Genomic DNA, 20,925 nt, shown 5'->3' on the forward strand with positions numbered 1-20,925 from the left:
TTTTCTAGGAGATACAAACATTTACTACAAACATTTACTACAAACATTTACAAACTTATACATCAAACACTTACAAACATTTTCATACAAACAATGACGCTAAAATGCTTATGAACTCACCAGCTTTAAAGCTGATCAACTCTTTCAAAATAACTTGTATTCTCAGGTCATCGTTCAAGACTCATCTTTTATTTTGATTTACATTTTTGGTGTCTTATAAACTTCCCAGAACACACTTGTATTAAATTATATTATTAATGCAATGGATGATGTTGTTGCTTGTTTACTACTATGCTTTGTTGTGATACTGTACATGACGTCCTCCACCCCCGAACGTTTCCGCCGTTCTGGTTTTGGGGTGTGACAGTATCTTAGACTAATAGCCTATATATCCTTAAATCTCTCATCATGCATGAAGCTTTGTACCGCTACCTGTAATATAAAGAAGTTTAGCGGGTCAAGTTGGGAAACCTAGTGAGTACATAGGGTTTTCAACCCATAGTTATATAGTTAATGTGTTTAATCATCAAATAAAACAATTAACCTAATTCCCATCCCTGATTTCTTCTATTTCTAAGGACATCTCCTAAGTATCATCACCTATATTGCATTTCATTGCTAAGGACTTATCCCAATGTCAATCGCCTAGTCATCCCATTGAATATACATTTCTTATATCACCTGAACTCGTAATTCAACAGTAGAGTACGTCACATTAATACATGGTTCTTACAACACATGAACTCGTAATTCATCACCGAAAGATTGAATTCTTGTTGGTGTGTGTGTGTGTGTGTTTATATATGGTTCTTACAACACATGAACTCGTAATTCAACAGTAGAGTACGTCACATTAATACATGTGTGTGTGTGTTTATATATATATATATATATATATATATATATATATATATATATATATATATATATATATATATATATATGTACACGAAAATACTTATATAATAAAATCGATTGAATTCATATCATATAAGTTCATCCAACGCATACTGAAAAATAATAGACACACATAGCATTTAATTATCTAAATATTTCATATCTATGTGTAAGATGAAAGTAACTATGCACTCACTTGATAAAAGTGGATGCCTCGGGATTTGGGCAAAACCTCACCTTGGTATTTTATCTTTTCTTCTGATGTAACCTAATATAAAATTACTAAGTCTTATTCTAATTATTTTGTGACTAATCCTAATGAATTCTGAGCGTTCTATCAAATAAGGATCAGCCAGGAATGAAAGTTGGGAGGCAAGAACATTTCATCTTACGGCCTTTCTAAAATCCGACAACCAATCCAATGTGGCCATTCTAGACACGTCTCCCGTAAGTAGATTAGTCAGTATAATGCCTTGAAATTACTGAAAAGTCTTATTTATAGTTTCACAACAAAAACTTCTAACCATGAATATAAGTTACACTGAAAGCAAAAGAGTGTAGCTTAACCTACAGAGCTTTTGTAACACTTGGTTCAAGTACTATTCAATTTTCAATATTTTTAGGGTTCTAGACTGGAACTCAGCGAGTTGGGAAGCTCCAACTCATCGTGTAGGAAATTATTTGGCCGCGGATTTTAAGGATCCAACTCGACAAGTTGGGAGCCCCAACTCGACGAGTTGATGGCCAGAAATCAAGCCTTAAATTTTAGGGTTTGCACCCTATATAATCTCCTTAAGCCTTTGAGGCTGAACCCTTATCTGCCCCCAAACCCTAATATCGACCTTGTGAGCCCTAATCATCATTCTTCTCATATTGTGAGCTAGTGTGACACTTTTGGACAAAAGAAGGAGAAGATAGAGAAAAGGAGGCAAAGATCTAGCAAGCAAGCCATTGATCTTCTGTTTGGCACTGTTGTGGACTGTTGTGAGTATCCAAAACCTGATTTTTATAAATATGTATAGCTAGATCTTGATTTTTGTCCCTTTTCCACCCTTATACTTAGTAGTTGCATGCATGGACTTCATAAAGCTTGCAACTTTATGAATCTCTAGGGCAAGAGGGACTCATGGTGGGCTAGATCTGACTTTTCATTTAGTTTTGATGCCATGCATTTTAGGGCATATTTCCTTTCTTTGGCCCATTTTAGCTTCAAGACATGCATTGGATATGCATGTCTAAAAAGCATTTAGCTTTGGGATGTTTTTGGAGGATTAAAACCTCTTCTGGAATGGATGGGTCCATAACTCTAAGGCTTTGGGGCTTAATGGTTAAGCCTTTGGGTTTTCAAGCTTGAATTAGAGCTTTTGAGCATTTAGGATGGCCCCAAAGGATAAAGTTGGAAACTTTATCCTACATATTTTTCATATCTGAGCATTAGAGTCCCTGGAATCGAAGGATAATCCGAATGTGTGCAACAGGGGGAAAACTCGACTAGTTGCCTTACCAACTCGACGAGTTAGATCGGGTTTTTCCTACTTTCTGGATACTATAGGAACTCGACGAGTTGTTCTGCCAACTCGGCGAGTTGGATAGGGTTTTTCCTAGTTTTCTGTATACTAAAGGAACTCGACGAGTTGATAGATGCACTCGACGAGTTGGGTCAACATGGACTGTTGACCTTGATTGTTGACTTTGACTTTGACCATGGTTGACCAAGTTTGACTTCTGAGGGCATTTTGGGTATTCCAGGATTTTAATGAAGTAGTCATATGGTGATTGTAGGCAGTTAAGTTGAAGTTGTGAGTTGGGATTGATATTACCGGTTCAACACTACTTTTGAGGGCAGACCCATTATATTCGATGGTTTATTTAACCTTAATTTTATATAACTTGTATACACTAAGGGATTATCGGAGGAAGCTACGGGATTCCTAGGATTATACTTTACTACACAACAAGAAATACATTATGCTACTTACTAGTGCCACACAACTAGTAACTCATGAAAACATGCATACAATGGGTTTTAATCAAATTGAAACTATAACATACTCTGTTTAAGTACGGGTACATTCATACAATTTCCAGTCTTAGGGCATTTAAGACTACAGTACATTTTACAATAAAATATTGGATTTTATGGAATCACACTCTATCACTTTTACAAGGAAAACGACATTTTTCTCAAACAAAACTCTTATGAACTCACCAACTTAATTGTTGACACTTTTTCAAACTATTTGTATTCTCAGGAAATCAGTCAACAGGTAATTACCAGCTTTTGAGGACGGGAAGCTAAGGCGTTAGTTCAAAACTCTTTTTGTCATCATACTATAATTTATTTGGAAACATGTAACATATGAAACAATGTAACCTTTCAAATTATATCGATGATGGTTGTGTTTGCTTTCTTTAATATTATACACATTTGTTATGATATTATACAAGAAGTCATCCACCTCCAAACGTTTCCGCCTTTATGGTTTGGGGGTGTGATAGATTGGTATCAGAGCATTTTTTTTATAGTGAACTAAGCATAACGAACCATATAAGATATACAACTATAAATACAATGGGACAAAAACACTCTGACCAAGAGTTATACTTTTAAAATATAACAGTATTTTTATAAAGTATAAATACATGCATACATGCCAGTATAGTGTCGTAGTTAGGACAATACAAAACTAAAAGGATGCGTTGAGCACTACAAGTATGCCTTGGAATATGTAACCAGGTATAGGATGAATATAGCCTGATCAACTATATTTGTCCAAGAGGTGACTAGCATATGCCTGGGGATAGTCGTAGTGAGCAACAAGTCTGAAACTTACCAACCCTATATACCAAGAAACTCTAGAACCAAACATAAAGTTTAAAATACTATAGGAGTATTTTATGATACTACAAGAACCGTAACGTCAAACATTTAGGCTGCGATATTTATTAAAACTAGCAATCGTAAGAAACCTTCTCGGCAATAATAAATCAAATCTTTTATTTATACTAAGGACCCTTAGTGGTAGATCTATAATTGCAAAGTGTATATGTTAGGGTTATATATAATTAAGACTTGGTCGGATTAGAATTGGTAGGTCCGCTTTAGGTCTTGTTCCTTGTTTGGTTGTGGACATAGGCCAGACCCATTAAATTCAACGGTCTATTAAACCTTGACTATATACAACTTGTATACACTATGTAATTATAGGAGGACCCGGTATGGGCCACAATTTAATTAAAAATATTTCAAATAAAATTTTATTTTTCCTCAATTAAATAACAAAAAGTTTACACTTATGTTTTTCATATATTTCTCATATCCCTATTAGACGTCATGGCGGAATTTCACCTACCTGGAGACCCCTATTTCCATAACCAGGGAAATGGAGGTTGGATTGAAGAGGATCCTGAGGAGGATCCTGAGGAAATAATAAAGGAAGAACCCAAAGACAATTTCGAAGAGGAGGATCCAGAGGAAGACGAAGACGATGAGGAAGATCAGGAAGACATCAACTCGGAACCAGAGGTATACAATCCAGCTCGTGCTGACCGCTACCCCACACCCAGACAGAACTTTTAGGGCCCGACGCCCAGATTGGCAGTAGACTTAAGAAGATGGAGCCAAGAACATGGCCAACACCCTCCCTATGTTATGGAACAAGGTTTCTAAAACCTCAACGGAGCAGGTACGGAAGACAGAGCTCTACCTGTCATAGTACGTCGCATCGCTCGCCATGGTGAACAAGCACAAGCATCGGTCAGCCAAATCATGGAGGTTGGTGCTACCACCAAAGTCACCGCATTTATCTTCGTCATCTAGACGAAGACCATGATCGGACTCGGGATCACACCGAAGCTCTTCAAGAAGAGATGACCGCATCCCGCGCCAAAATTAAGGCACTTTTGTATCAAGCTACAATAGTGGGATGTATGATAGAAGCAAAATGCCAAGTAGCAGAATCCAGGGCTCAAGGCAACGCCCGCCGTGAGTAGTGTTTACACTACTCACATTTTGATATAGAATAGGTTCACGGCTATGCGCTAGTACTACCCTTATCTATATATAGATTCGACCCTACGATTAAGTTAATACACTATTCGGGGGATCATGATGCTGTCAAACGTTTCCTTACATTGATGTAATGTAGACCTATATCAAGGTCAAATTTTCTAAACACTATGTGTGACAACCCGATGTATGTTTTTACATAAACTTCTATTATAAATTGGTTACAAAACACTTTACAAGTCGTAACATGATGTATGTAGAAACTAATATAGTTAGTTCATTAACACCTGACTTATAACCATTAGCGAAGACTTATCATATTTTCATCTTTAAACTCAATGGAAGAAAAATGCCACCACGTAGATCTAACAGGCATGACAACGACACAAATCCACCTCTACCACCACCACCACCTCCACAGTTCAACCTTGTTATGTTTCAGGCTGCTATTACCGCCACTGTGGCAGCCGTCGTGTTACAGATCAACACGAATGGTACCGGTGGAGCAGGAAACGGTGCTACAAATTCTAACCAAGTTGACAGCCAGGGACTTTCAAGGGAATGTTCCTACAAAGACTTCACTAATGGAAACCCCAAATCCTTCAATGGAAGCAGAGGTGTCATCGCCCTAATGCAATGGTTTGAGAAAACTGAATCAGTCTTTGAAATATGTGCATGTCTGGAAGCAAGCAAAGTCAAATTTGCAGCTTGCACTTTCTATGACAGAACCCTTACCTGGTGGAATGGCCATGTCAAGGCATTGACTCTTCCAGTGGCTAATTCAATTAGTTGGGAGGACCTGAAGATCTTAACGCAAGAGGAGTATTGCCCAAGGGGCAAAGTGCAAAAGTTAGAACAAGAGTTGTGGAACCTAAAAATGACAGGCTCTGACATCGCAGCCTATACTGCCAGATTTTGTGATTTAGCAGTACTGTGTCCTGGGGTGGTCACCCCAGAGGGTATCTCCCCATATTCAAGGGCACCTAATAGCTTCCAACTCGATTACGTTCGACAGTGCCAAACACTTGGCCCAAAAACTTTTCGATCATGCAGTCCGCCAGGTCTATAATGGTCTCAGTCCCGGAGCAAACGAAAGGGGGGCAACAATAAAAGAAAATTTTGGAATAAAAAGAAGAACCAGATGGCACAGGATCCCGCCAATAAACAACAAATAGTAGTCGTCGACGCTGCCATCACTCCTGCAACTGTTGGATTAGTTGTCTAAGGTCATAACTATTTCTGGAATGTACTTGACCCGGTTAGCATGGTCCATTTTGGTTGCATGGCATTGCAACACTTGGATAGACTAAATGAGAGAAAGGACACTTAAGGATTATTAATATATTATAAGTTCTAATATATTAATACTATTATTTAACTACTATTGATCAAGAATTAATTTAGAATTAATTAAGTTATCAAAAAGAGACTAATTTATATATGAGGTTGATTGTGTAAATCATCTATTCTTGTATAGTGGGCTAATGATCCATGGTTTGTATGGATTGGGTTAAAACCCATAAGGTGCTCCATGGATAGTCCATGGAGGTTACAAACCCATGGATCATGGAATATAGAAAGCCATGGAGGTTACAGGTGCTCCATGGTGTAACCCTAATTGTGTCACAACTATATAAAGACCTCATGATAACCAAAATCGGTACTACTACAAGCAAGTAAGAGGGCTAGCTGATTTTGATGTGTCAGTGATCTTCTCTAAAAGTTATTCTAAGTGTTGTGGTGTTGTGTGAGACATTTGAGGCATCACACTTGAGGTGCTAGGCTCACAAGGTTTCCAACGAATCCAAATAACAAAAGGTATGTACTTCAACTAGCTATTATGTTTAAAAGTTCCCCATGTCATGCTAGTTAGGATAATAACCTTGGAAAATCAAATTTGCATGTATCTTAGTAAAACATAGATCCACGGTTTCTAGGGTTGTATGTACACCTTAGGAGTGTTAGAATGCTCAAAACCCTTCAGTGGTATCAGATCCTAGGGTTGTTTATTTGATACTTGATGCAAACTTGTTAAGAAAATCGATAAAATTGCTTTCTGCCTGGGTGAACTCGCTGAGTCCATGGGGAGACTCAACGAGTCCATGCCTATATTCAACCAACTCGGCGAGTCAGTTCTTGCACTCGACGATTTGGCTTGTCATAGTGCAGTTTTTCGACTTTCGCAGCTGGAAATGGACTAGAAACATTACCCAAACTGTTTTGGTGTTGTAAAACTTGTTTAGATGGTGTAATGGTTATGCTAATCCATTTTCAATGGCTAAAAGCAAAATTTCAAGTTTTGTATGGTTTAATTATGATTCTTGAAATTGTGGATATGAACATTCATGAACTTATGAGTTTAGAAGATCATAGGAATTATTTGTAACTTGTTTGGTAGTTTAATTCTTGATCTTGATGTGTTTTAATGGAATCCAAAATTTGTCCTCAAGTTATGGATTACCAAAAGTCACACTTTTAAAGTCTATTATTAAACACATAGGTTACATAAAATGAAAAGTCTCTCATTTTATTAATCCATTAACTCATAAGTTTTGAAAGATGAAAAGTTTTGAAAGTTACAAAACTTGCCCTCAAGTTTTGGAACATGTAAAGTCACTTTAAAAACTTTAGTTCCAACCCCTAGAATTTTAAAAATTAAAATTCAACCCTTATACTTTATAATATTATAAGTTAATAACATATATATATATATATATATATATAGTCGTTTTACCGTTAGTAGGCCTCATTCACGAAGTCGGTCTATAAGGGGGGTATAAGGTTGTTGCCTATAAAATGACAGCTTAATGCGTGTCCACTCTCACCCACTGCTTCCTTGACTGGTGGAGGGTCATTAACCGAACGGGTAGAACAGTGACTTTAAATTCTCATTAAAAGTATGATGAATGTAAAGTAACTAAATGTTTTTATAAAATTCTCAATCTTAGTTACTTTAGGAGAATGTGAATAAGGTGCTAACCAATGAAATTACACTTTGCACTTTGATTAAGTCGTTAGTGGAGCGTGTGTGGTTAACCGGCACACTAACCTGGACTTAACAAGGTAGGAAAAGGGTGACTTAAATTTTATCATAGGTCGGCGGAGCGCGTGTGGCTAACCGGCACATCGATTGAGTGATAAACATTAAGGGTACCAAGTAATTTGCATGGTTACTTCACACCTTGTTTTGTGATCCTCGGCATCCCAGTCACAAAACCTGAAGGGCACACTCGAGATGGAAACATGTCTAGGAGTTTCAAAACCAATTAAAACCTAATAATTTATTTCGTTTTTCATGGTGGAAATCGGTGAATCGGAATTCACTTACCATCAAATATTTTATAACTTGGCTTACGGCATCCTTCTTCTAAGTTATAAAATATTGTGTTGGGTCCTAGCCTTAATATTCCATTTGGGTGTCTTATTAAGGACTGTCTTTATATCTAATCTAAACTTGTCTTTCTTTTTCAGATGTCTTCCAATAATGTTGCTTTTCGCGCAAACCCTATCGGCTTCTTCTCTCTCAGGAAACTTTGTGGGAGAGTCATCTTCGATGGATCCAACTTTATGGATTGGATCAGGAACATCAGGATGGTCACTCGTTACGAGGACAAGGAATATGTCCTCGACAAGGAGCTGAAGGAACTTGATGAGTCGTCTGCTACTCCTGAGGAGATCGATGAATTTTGGACTCATGAGAGAGATGCCACTAAAGTGACATGTATCATGTTGGCCACGATGACAGCCGAGCTCCAAAAGTCCTATGAGGACTATTACACTTTTGAGATGCACCAGGACTTGATGGACCGTTACCATCAAAGTGCTCGCCAAGAGAGGTATGAAATCATCTCCTCCATGATAACAACCCGAATGAAGGATGGTGAACCCATCATGGGCCACTTATAGAAAATGCAAAGGTATGTGGACCATTTGCAGAAGCTAAATGTGAACTTCCCCAAGAAGTTGGCAATTGATATCATTTTGCACTCCTTACCTTCTTGTTTTGATCAATTTCGAATGACATACCACATGAACAAGGAGGAAGTTACACTCAGCAAACTTCAACGACTCTTGAAGACCACCGAAAATCGTCTTAAGGGTAAGTCGGTTGTTACTACTCCTACTCCTACCGCGGCCCCAATCTTGGCAATCGGGCAATGCAAAGGGAAGAAGAGGAAGAGCCCCCCGAAGGGTACCAAGGGAAAGTCCCTTGATGGCTCCACTTCAAGTGGAACCAAGAAAGGTTCTGTCACTCCTTCTGCCAACCCTAAAGAGGTTGAATGCTTCTATTGCCATGAAAAGTCGCACTGGAAGCGAAACTGCCCAAAGTACCTGCAAGATGTAAAGGATGGGAAAGTAAAACCCAACCATGCAGGTATTTACACTATATTGTCTAATAACTCACCCCGTTCTAATTCTTGGGTCCTTGATACCGGTTGTGGTATTCATATTTGTTCTTATTTTGCAGGGACTAAGAAGAAGTGAGGATGTGGAGCATGGGAAGATAAGCTTAATCATGGGAAATAGGAAAGCATCACTTGTCACCAAGATTGGAGTTTATACTTTGTTGCTAAGTAGTGGGTTACCATTAGATTTGAATAAATGTTGTTACTCATCTGAAATGGTGAGAAATATTATTTCCTTTCATGCTTTGAACAAACAAGGGTTTACCTTTTCTTTTGATAATGAATATGGCAGTATTAATGCTTTCTTTAATAATGTTCTTTATTTTAAAGCATTACCTTGTGATGGTGTGTATGAAACTATGTCGGTTGTAGATAACCTAGGAAATAATGTATTATGTATTGATTCTTCCACTAACTTGGATAAAGCATCATTATGGCATTGTCGTCTTGGACATGTAAGCAAGAAACGCATAGGCCAACTCCAAAAGGATGGAGTCTTGGAGTAATTTGATCTAAAGTCGGATGATAGTTGTGAATCATGTCTACTTGGAAAAATAACAAAATCACCCTTCACTGGTTCTTGTGCTAGGGGTGAAGGTTTGTTGGATCTGGTACACACTGATGTGTGTGGACCCTTCAGAACCGCCACAAGGGATGCTAACCGCTTCTATGTGACTTTTACTGATGATTTTAGTAGATATGGATATGTCTACTTAATCAAGCATAAGTTAGAAACCTTTGAAAAGTTCAAAGAGTTTAAGCAGGAAGTGGAGAATCAATTGTGCAGGAACATTAAGATGCTTCAATCCGATCGAGGTGGTGAGTATCTTAGTACAGAGTTCCTTGACTATCTTAAAGAATGTGGGATTGTCTCACAATTGACACCTCCCAGGACACCACAGCTTAATGGTGTGGCTGAGAGGCACAATCGAACCTTGTTGGATATGGTTCGTTCCATGATGAGTCGAGCTTCGCTACCAATCTCATTCTGGGGGTATGGCTTAGAGACTGCCGCCCATATTCTTAATCTAGTCCCTACCAAAAAGGTTGCCAAAGCACCTCATGAGATGTGGACTGGAAAAGTTCCCAATCTGGACCACATCAAGATTTGGGGTTGCAAGGCTTTTGTGAGGCGCGAGACTCACGATAAGCTCAAACCCCGAAGTGAGAGGTGTATTTTCATCGGCTACCCACAGAAATCCTTCGGTTACCTCTTCTACCGACCCAGTGATAATGTGGTCTTTATATCAAGGAAGGGAGTCTTTCGCAAGAGAGAGTTCGTAAGCCAAGGAAACAGTGGGAGGAAAATTGACCTTGAAGAAATTCAAGAGTCAAGTGGTCAAGGAACCTCAAACCCTAGCAATCAACCTGAGGAGGAAACTCCTGTTGATCTGACTGATGAGTCTGTACCTCTGAGGCATTCCACGAGAGTTAGGAATGCACCTGAGCATTACTATGGTTTCCATATTACTGCGGAAGGTGATACACTTATCAACGATAACACACTAATAGGTCTGGATGAACCTAACAGCTACACGGAAGCCATAGCAGGCCCTGAGGCTGCTAAATGGAAAGAGGCTATGGACAGCGAGATATAGTCCATGTATGACAATCAAGTTTGGAACTTGGTTGACAATGTACTAGGTCGTAAGACAGTTGGGTGTAAATGGATTTTCAAGAAGAAGACCGACATGGATGGTAATGTACACACTTATAAGGCGCGACTGGTTGCAAAGGGCTTTTCTCAAACTCCGGGAGTTGATTATGAGGAGACCTTTTCACCAGTAGCAAAGATTAAGTCTATTAGGGTTATGTTAGCCATTGTTGCATTTCATGATTATGAAATATGGAAAATGGATGTCAAAACCGCTTTCCTTAATGGAAAGTTGGCTGAGGATGTTTACGTGAGTCTGCCAAAGGCTTTTGTCAGCACATAGTACCCTAATAGAGTATGTAAGCTTGAGAAATCCATCTATGGATTGAAACAAGCACCTCGCAGATGGAATCTTTGTTTCAATGAGAAAGTCAAAGATTTTGGCTTTTCGAGGAGTGAAGATGAATCTTGTGTATATGTCAAGGCTAGTGGGAGTATAGTTAGCTTTTTGGTATTGTATGTAGATAACATACTACTCATAGGAAATGACATCCCAACTTTGCAGGAGGTTAATTCCTGGCTTGTGAAGTGTTTCGCTATGTAGGACCTTGGACAAACTGCCTATATCATAGGGATAAGGATTTTGAGAGACAGGAGTAAAAGACTAATTGGACTTAGTCAGAGTACCTATTTGGATAAGGTGCTGAATAGGTTTAGCATGCAGAATTCCAAGAAAGGAGAGTTACCGATCCAGAGTAACGCGAGATTGAGTAAGACTCAAAGCCCGAGTACAGAGCCTGAGATAGTTGAGATGAGTCGAGTACCGTATGCTTCCGCTGTAGGCTCGATCATGTATGCTATGACTTGTACTCGTCCTGATTTGGCCTTCGCATTGAGCATGGTCAGTAGATATCAGGGGAACCCTGGCAAGGCTCACTGGACTGCGGTAAAGAACATTCTCAAGTACCTGCGGAGGACTAAGGGTTGGGTCCTTACCCTCGGTGGGAGTGATGACTTGAGAGTAGTAGGGCATAGTGATGCTAGCTTCCAGACTGATAGGGATAATTTCCGCTCTCAGTCAGGCTGGGTTTTACCTTAAACGGAGGAGCAATTACTTGGAAAAGTTCCAAGCAGGAGACAGTGGCAGATTCAACTTTCGAATCAGAGTATATAGCGGCAAGCGAGGCAGCAAAGGAGGCTATATGGCTAAAGAACTTCATTGGAGACCTTGGAGTTGTACCGGCTATTAGGGATGAGCATCGGAATCTGGTACCCGCTTTTGGAATCGGAACCGCCTCAGAACTGTCGGTTTTGGAACTGGAACCGCCTTAAGTGGTTCCGGTTTCGGTTCCTAAAGTTATGGAACCACCTTAAGCAGTTCCAGTTCCGGTTCTCATTTTTTCGGAACCGCTACCCGCTGGGTACCCGTCGGAACCGGTTTATATATATATATATATATATATATATATATATATATATATATATATATATATATATATATATATATATATATATATATATATATATATATATATATATATATATATAATTTCATATAAATGTGTGTTACTTAGACCGGTTTAGAATATATTGGTCCGATTTTGTCCGTCTTTGATCCGAATTGATTTGATTTGGATCGAACTAAATTGCGGTTTAGTCGAAAAAAGTTAATAAAATTAATGCAACCGGGTTACCCGCTCCTGGAACCGGAACCGCCGGTTCCGGGACTGGTTCCAAACATTTAAGAACTACCTAGAGCGGTTCCGGTTGCGGTTCTAACTTTCTAGGAACCGCCGGTTCCGGTTCCGGTTCTCGCCAAATGAGGCGGGTACCCGCCTACGCTCATCCCTACCGGCTATAAAGGAGCCTATGGAAATTTTCTGTGATAGTGAAAGTGATGTTGCCTTAGCCAAGGAACCAAGGGATCACGGGAGATCCAGACACATCGACAGAAAATATCATTTCATCATACATCGAATAGAAGAAGGACTCCTCGTGGAAAAGAGGGTATCATCAGATGAGAACCCAGCAGATCCCCTCACGAAGGGACTGGGTAGGGTTAAGCATCTCCAGCATACTAGGCGCATAGGTTTGAAGGATAATATTAGTTTTAGTAGTTAGATAGCTTTGAAATTTGTAAAATGTAATTGACATTTGATGATAAATAAAAGTTGTTGTTTATTTATAAGTATAAGTGTTGTTATCTTTTGTCAATCATTTACTATTATTTCATTTTGCATGTTTTAACTTCCAGAATAATTATGTTATGGTATATCATATTATTCAAATTCTCCACAGTCGGTCATATGTTGGAAGTAGATATGAATCAAGACTGTCATGAGTTGCCTTGTAGATGTCTAAGTTGTTGGACATAGCAAGAGGTGCTACAACACTCATGAGTGCTCATAAGTTCTGAGTATTGGAATCAACCCATGCTCACTTGTATTACTTCATGGAATTTATCTCGACTGATCATGAGACGGTAATATCATATAAGTCTTCAAACCTAGAGATATGATTTGTTAACTATGAGTTGGTTATACATTGATTGTATGTAAATGCATTGGTAACTCGATGTTATAAAACGTGCCTTTGTGTATAATTCAACAAGTAGTAGAACAAGCATATGAGTCGAAGTTTATCTGTTCCTTCTTGGATTAGAAGCGATATCTGGGCCCCTCGATGATTTTGTTTTGACCTATGTACCGGGCCCGGTCAGAACTAAATTGATGTGTTCTATTAAGTTCTATGTCAAACAAATCGGAAATCGGGAAACAAACTGCTGGACAATAAGTAAGACATTGTTCCATGTATTTGTCCGGTTGATATCTAGAACAGAGGATTATATGATCACTTATCTTAAATGGTGTATCATCATCATCTCAGTACCGCGAGACCTTGAAAGAGCTACGATTGCTGATCGGTTCTTGAAGTCATTCTTGTAGTTATAGTTATTAGACTTATCCAAGTGGGAGACTGTTGGATTAGGTGTCTAAGTTCATAACTATTTCTGGAATGTACTTGACCCGGTTAGCATGGTCCTTTTGGGTTGCATGGCATTGCAACACTTGGATAGACTAAATGAGAGAAAGGATACTTAAGGATTATTAATATATTATAAGTTCTAATATATTAATAATATTATTTAATTAGTATTGATCAAGAATTAATTAAGTGATCAAAAAGAGACTAATTAAATATATGGGGTTGATTCTGTAAATCATCTATTCTTGTATAGTGGGCTAATGATCCATGGTTTGTATGGATTGGGTTAAAACCCGTAAGGTGCTCCATGGATAGTCCATGGAGGTTACAAACCCATGGATCATGGAATATAGAAAGCCATGACAATTAGGGTTTACATGGTGTAACCCTACTTGTGTCACAACTATATAAAGATCTCATGATAACCAAAATCGGTACTACTACAAGCAAGTAAGAGGGCTAGCCAATTTTGAGGTGTACGTGATCTTCTCTCAAAGTTATTCTAAGTGTTGTGGTGTTGTGTGAGACATTTGAGGCATCACACTTGAGGTGTTAGGCTCACAAGGTTTCCAAGGAATCCAAACAACAAAAGGTATGTACTTCAACTAGCTATTATGTTTAAAAGTTTCCCATGCGATGCTAGTTAGGATAATAACCTTGGAAAATCAAATTTGCATGTATCTTTGTAAAAAATAGATCCAAGGTTTTTAGGGTTGCATGTACACCTTAGGAGTGTTATAATGCTCAAAACCATTCAGCAACACCAGTAAGACAATATGTTGGGAATCTACCCAAGTGCAACAAGTGCCACTTTCACCACACCAGTGTCTGTCGGGAAATGCACTCTAACAACTGCAACAAAAAGGGGCATACAGCCCGCTTCTGTAAAGTACCAGCCCAGCAGATCACTCAAGCCACAAATACCAGGGCAAGTCAAGCCTGTTTTGGCTGTGGGGAGACTGGGCATTTCAAAATAGATTGCCCAAAGACAAGGAACACCAATGCTGATGGTGTGGGAAGAGTCCTGGCCATAGGACATGGAGAAGCAGTGGAAAACCCCACGGTGGTTACTAGTACGTTTCTCCTCGACAACTCATATGCATGCATACTGTTCGATAGTGGAGCTAAGAGGAGTTTCGTAAGCCATAAATTTAAACACCTACTCAATCAAAAGCCACAATCAATCAATGAACTGTTCACAGTAGAAATGGCAAACAGTAAAACGGAAAGCACAAACAATATGTACATAGGGTGCACATTAACTCTAAACGAACACTCTTTCCAAATCAATCTAATGCCGATCACAATAAGAAGATTTAATGTCATCATTGGCATGGATTGGTTAAGCCTTCACCATGTCGATATCCTGTGTCATGAAAGGGTTGTTCGCCTTAATCTGCCAAGTGGCAAAACTCTCGTCAATTACGGCGACAAACCCAGTGCAAACTTACAAATCATGTCTGGCGTTAAAGCTCAAAAGTATCTCCGCAAGGAATACCACGCCTTCTTAGACCACGTGGTGGATAAGAAAGAAGAAGTGAAAAATGTCAAAGACATTCCGAATGTCTGTAATTTCCTCGACGTATTCCCGGAAGACCTTCCAGGTGTACCACCCACGCGACAAGTCGAATTCCGAATCGACCTAATTCTTGGAGCCACCCCTGTAGCCAAATCCCCTTACCGTTTAGCTCCAGCAGAAATGCAAGAACTGTCAAGCCAACTAAACGAACTACTAAGCAAAGGATTCATCCGACCATGCTTGTTGCCTTGGGGGGCACCGGTTCTGTTCGTGAAAAAGAAGGATGGATCTTTCCGTATGTGCATCGACTACCCTGAACTGAATAAACTTACTATCAAGAAGAGATACCTCCTACCAAGAATCGACGACTTGTTCGATCAACTCCATGGAGAAAAATACTTTTCAAAGATCGACCTAAGATCCGGATACCATCAACTACGAGTTCAGGAAGAAGATGTTCCCAAGACAGCATTCCGAACTCGTTATGGTCACTACAGTTTGTAGTGATGCCCTTTGGGTTAACAAATGCACCTGCGGTGTTCATGGATCTGATGAATCACATATGTCGACCCTACTAAGACAAGTTCGTGATTGTCTTTATAGACGACATTCTGGTCTACTCACGAAGCAAGGAAGAGCACAGTCAACACCTACGGAAATTTTTATTGAAATTAAGAGCGGAGAAGTTACATGTAAAGTTCTCAAAGTGCGAGTTTTGGATTCGGAAAGTAGATTTCCTGGGTCACGTGGTTAGCAAAGATGGAATACATGTAGATCCCTCTAAGATAAAGGCAATAGAAATTTGGGCAGCACCAAGAACGCCAATAGAAATCCGTCAATTCTTAGGCCTCACTGGCTACTACCGGAGGTTTATTCAAAACTTTTCAAATATCACGAAGCCGCTCACCACTTTGACTCAGAAAGGTGTAAGTTTTAACTGGGAGAGGAAATAGGAAGTTGCTTTCCAAATGCTGAAACAAGCTCTATGCAGTGCTCCGATCTTATCTCTACCAGAAGGAACATAAGACTTTTTGGTCTACTGCGACGCATCCAACCAGGGTCTTGGATGTGTGTTAATGCAAAGAGGAAAGGTCATTTCCTATGCCTCGAGACAGCTAAAGACTCACGAGGTCCACTACACTACGCACGACCTCGAACTGGGAGCAGTAGTATTCACCCTGAAGATCTGGAGACACTACCTCTACGATATGAAATGCACTATCTTCACCGATCATAAAAGCCTTCAGCACATCCTCAACCAAAAAGAGCTTAGCATGAGGCAAAGACGATGGGTAGAACTACTAAATGATTACGAATACGAGATTTTTTATCCTCCGGGCAACGCCAATGTAGTAGTAGATGCCCTGAGCAGAAAGGAATACTCGGGTCGCCGAGTAAAGTCACTAACCATAACGATCCATTCACACCTGTCCACACAGATCAAAGAGGCTCATGTAGAAGCCTTGAAACCCGAGAATGTGACATGTGAGACCTTAGTAGGAATGGACAAGAACCTAGAAGTCAAGGGAGAGGGAGCTCGATATCTCATGAATCGGATCTAGACACCAAAGTTCGGTGGACTCAGAGACGTCGTTATGAATGAAGCTCACAAGACCAGATATTATGTTCATCCCGGTTCAGACAAGATGTACCTAGACCTCAGTAAGCTTTATTGGTGGCCGAACATGAAAGCAGAAATTGCTACCCATGTGGGCAAGTGCCTGACTTGCGCCAAGGTCAAGGTAGAATACCAGAAGCCCTCGGGTTTGTTACAATAACCAGAGATATCCGAGTGGAAGTGGGAGCGGGTCATAATGGATTTCATAACCAAGTTACCCAAGACAACGGGTGGTCTCGATACCATCTAGGTGATCGTGGACAGGTTAACCAAGTCCGCACACTTCCTATTAATAAAAGAGACGGACAAGATGGAGAAATTGACCAGAACATACATCAAAGAGATCATACGATTACATGGTGTGCCAATATCCATTATCTCCGACAGGTATAGTAGATTCACCTCTCGGTTCTGGCAGTCACTACAAAAATCCCTGGGAACTAAACTCGACATAAGTACGACCTACCATCCACAGACCAACGGGCAGAGTGATAGAACTATCCAAACATTGGAGGATATGTTGAGAGCCTGCGTGATAGACTTTTGTAAAGCTTGGGATACCCATTTACCACTCGTCAAGTTCACATACAACAATAGTTATCACTCTAGCATCGGAGTTGCGCCTTTCGAAGCCCTCTATGGCCGCAAGTGCAAATCCCCTCTGTGATGGGCTTAAGTGGGTGACACACAACTAGCAAAAGGGAAAGTTCCTGACAGCACTCTCACCGGCCCTGAGATCATAAAGGAGACAATAGAGAAGATCATCCAAATTCGAGAAGGGCTGAAAGCATCTCGAGATCGAGAAAAGAGCTACGCAGATAAACGACACAAACCCATGGAATTCCAGGTGGGTGACCGAGTTTTGTTAAAGGTATCACCTTGGAAAGGAATGGTACATTTTGGAAAACGTGGGAAATTAAATCCAATGTACATCGGACCATTTAAGATCCTCCCAAGGATTGGTCTGGTAGCTTATAAACTCCGTCTACCACAAGAACTCAATAACATACACCCTACCTTTCACGTATCCAATCTCAAGAAATGTCTGTCCGACGAGACGCTTGTTATCCCACTCGATGAAATCGAGCTAAATGAGAGTCTCAAATTCATCAAAGAGCCATTGGAAATCATGGATAGAGAGGTCAAAAGAACGAAACAAGGTCATATACCGATAGTAAAGGTTCGCTGGAACGCCAAACGAGGACCTAAATACACATGGGAACGGAAAGATCAAATGAAACAAAAGTACCCACATATGTTCCCCAGCACTTGAAGTCCCACTCAAAATTCTAATTTCGGGACGAAATTCCCTCTAACGAGGGGATCATGTGACAACTTGAAAAATTCTAGAGCAAACTAGGTCTAAACTTCAATCATGTGCCAATAGATTCACAATGTAACTTGATGCAATAGAACTATGACTTTCATGAACCATGCTTATATGGGTTATATATAAGTATATATTGAAAACCATGTTGAAATAAGTTAACATAAGTCAACATAAGTCAAAAGGTTAGTCAAAATCCATAAATAAATGTACTACATATGAGATTTCGATTTTAAGAATCTAAGAGGAATGAGTTTTCGGTTTAAGGAATCTAGGATGCAATTGGTTTTCAGTTTTGGGTCTCCACTAAGACCGAAATATCCCTAATGTGAGACACTTAAGGTGATTTTGGTCATGCTAGGACCGAAATCAACCTCTTTTTGGTTGAAATCTCCATTAAGTGGCTAAGTGGTGCCACTTGATTTCGTAGTTTAGCTTTCCAAGAGGATAATTGTGCATTTCAATGCAAACATCAACTCACCTTATCTCATTTTATCCTATATAAGTCACGTATATGACATCATTTCCAAACCCATTTCCAGTAAGAAAAATCCCTCACATTTCACTAAAAGAAACCAAGCTCCTTTTTCTCTCAAATTTCACCTTCAGACGTTTCCAGTAAGCAAGTTCTTCAAGATAATTCTTATATACTTTATTGTAAGTACTTCTCATTATCTAGTGCTTTACAACATGTTCTTAGTAGTTTAACTAATTCACACATAAAAATCGTGTGTTAAATACTCGTAGGATCCGATCACCTTCCCGTATACTAGCTCGAAAGTCACCGTTTTATCTCATTATCTAACCACAATCACACTCGAGGTGAGTTCATACCCCTACTCTTTTCAAAGATTTTTCTATGTTTTAGGGGGGATACAAGTAAAACACAAGAATACGTGTGTAAATAAACAAACTGTTATTTATGTTTTCTTACCTTTTATATGCATCTTACGTAAAAACACCAAATATACGAAACAACGTTACTACCAAATTTACGAACATTTACATGCAAAGTTGTCAAAATACAAAGGTGTTCATTGAAACATACATTTATAAACTATAATAGGTATAGTTTAGGGAAACATTCATGCTATTTTACCCTTTCGGGACAAAGAAACGATTATAAAAAATATGATTATTTTCGTATTTTACAAACATAATGAAAGGGTAATACTTACATTTACAACAAAAGGGTTTTCATTTCACTTTACGTAAACCTGTTAATGAATAAATTTGTGAGAAATTTGGCTTCACGGTACTTTAATTATAACCAGAATCTCTGGAAGGGAGAGCATGATACTTGTATATAGATCTATACGGGACTGACAATCCCGCACCTAAACTGTTAGCTACAGTTAGACCGGCGGGTCTGGGGTGACAAATGTCATAACGATTCCGACTCCTGAAGAACGTCGTTACAGGCCGACTGGGTCATAGCATGGTTATAATAACTCACATGGGCTATCAACAGTACATATGGTTTACGGGGATTAACAATCACATAAAAAGGGGTTTTATTTATATAAAACTACAATATACTATTTTCAAGTACAACATTCACACATATCGGTCTTAGGGTATTTAAGACTGCATTTTGGTTGGATTGCTAGATTTCATCTATAATTGCTAAGTATATACGTTAGAGTTATATAAAATTTAGACATGAGCGACTTACAATTGGTGGGTCCGCTTTATTTCTTGTTCCTTGTTTGGTTGTGGGCTCAGTGCAGACCCATTATATTCGACGGTTTATTTATCCTTAATTTTATATAACTTGTATACAATAAGGGATTATAGGAGGAAGTTATGGGATTCCTAGAATTACACTTTACTACACAAGAAGAAATACATTATACTACTTACTAGTGTCACAATAACTAGTAACTCAAGAAAACATGCATACAATGGGTTTTAATCAAATTAAAACTATAACATGCTACGTTTAAGTCTGGTACATTCATATATTTTCCGGTCTTAGGGCATTTAAGACTACAACACATTTTACAATAAAATATTGGATTTTGTGGAATCACACTCTATCACTTTTACAAGGAAAACGACATTTTTCTCAAACAAAACTCTTATGAACTTACCAAATTAATTGTTGACACTTTTTCAATGTACTTGTATTCTCAGGAAATCAGTGAATAGGTAATTACTAGCCTTTGAGGACGGGATGCTAAGGCGTTAGTTCAAAACTCATTTTGTCATCATACTGTAATTTAATTGGAAACATGTAACATATGAAACAATGTAACCTTTTAAATTATATTGATGATGGTTTTGTTTACTTTCTTCACTATTACACACGTTTGTTATGATACCATACATGAAGTCATCCCCCCCAGACGTTTCCGCCGTTCTGTTTGGGGGTGTGACATGATATGTCTGGTATGCTTGTATATGTGAATGTGTTAGTACTTACTGGTTATATATGTGAAAACCACGAGGGGAGTTCGTGGCACCTGGATATCGGACCATGGGGGTGACCCCATGTCATTCCAGTTAAAGACCATGGGGGAACCCATGGCAAGTAGTTAAGACCATGTAGGGGAGCCCATGGTACGTAG

The 20,925-nt window shown here is 39.1% G+C and overlaps 1 protein-coding gene across 1 annotated transcript; it reads left to right on the plus strand.

Moving 5' to 3' along the window:
- The first annotated feature begins 14,729 nt into the window (after window positions 1–14,729).
- Window positions 14,730–20,510, plus strand: LOC145164167 (uncharacterized). Its single transcript, XM_079082893.1, has 2 exons — window positions 14,730–15,601; window positions 20,492–20,510. Exons 1-2 carry the CDS (start codon window positions 14,730–14,732, stop codon window positions 20,508–20,510), a joined length of 891 nt encoding a protein of 296 aa, XP_078939019.1.
- Window positions 20,511–20,925: the final 415 nt, after the last annotated feature.

This window comes from Lactuca virosa, chromosome 3 (assembly GCF_052849685.1).
Source record: "Lactuca virosa cultivar CGN04683 chromosome 3, Lactuca_virosa_CGN04683_v6, whole genome shotgun sequence".
NCBI lineage: Eukaryota > Viridiplantae > Streptophyta > Magnoliopsida > Asterales > Asteraceae > Lactuca > Lactuca virosa.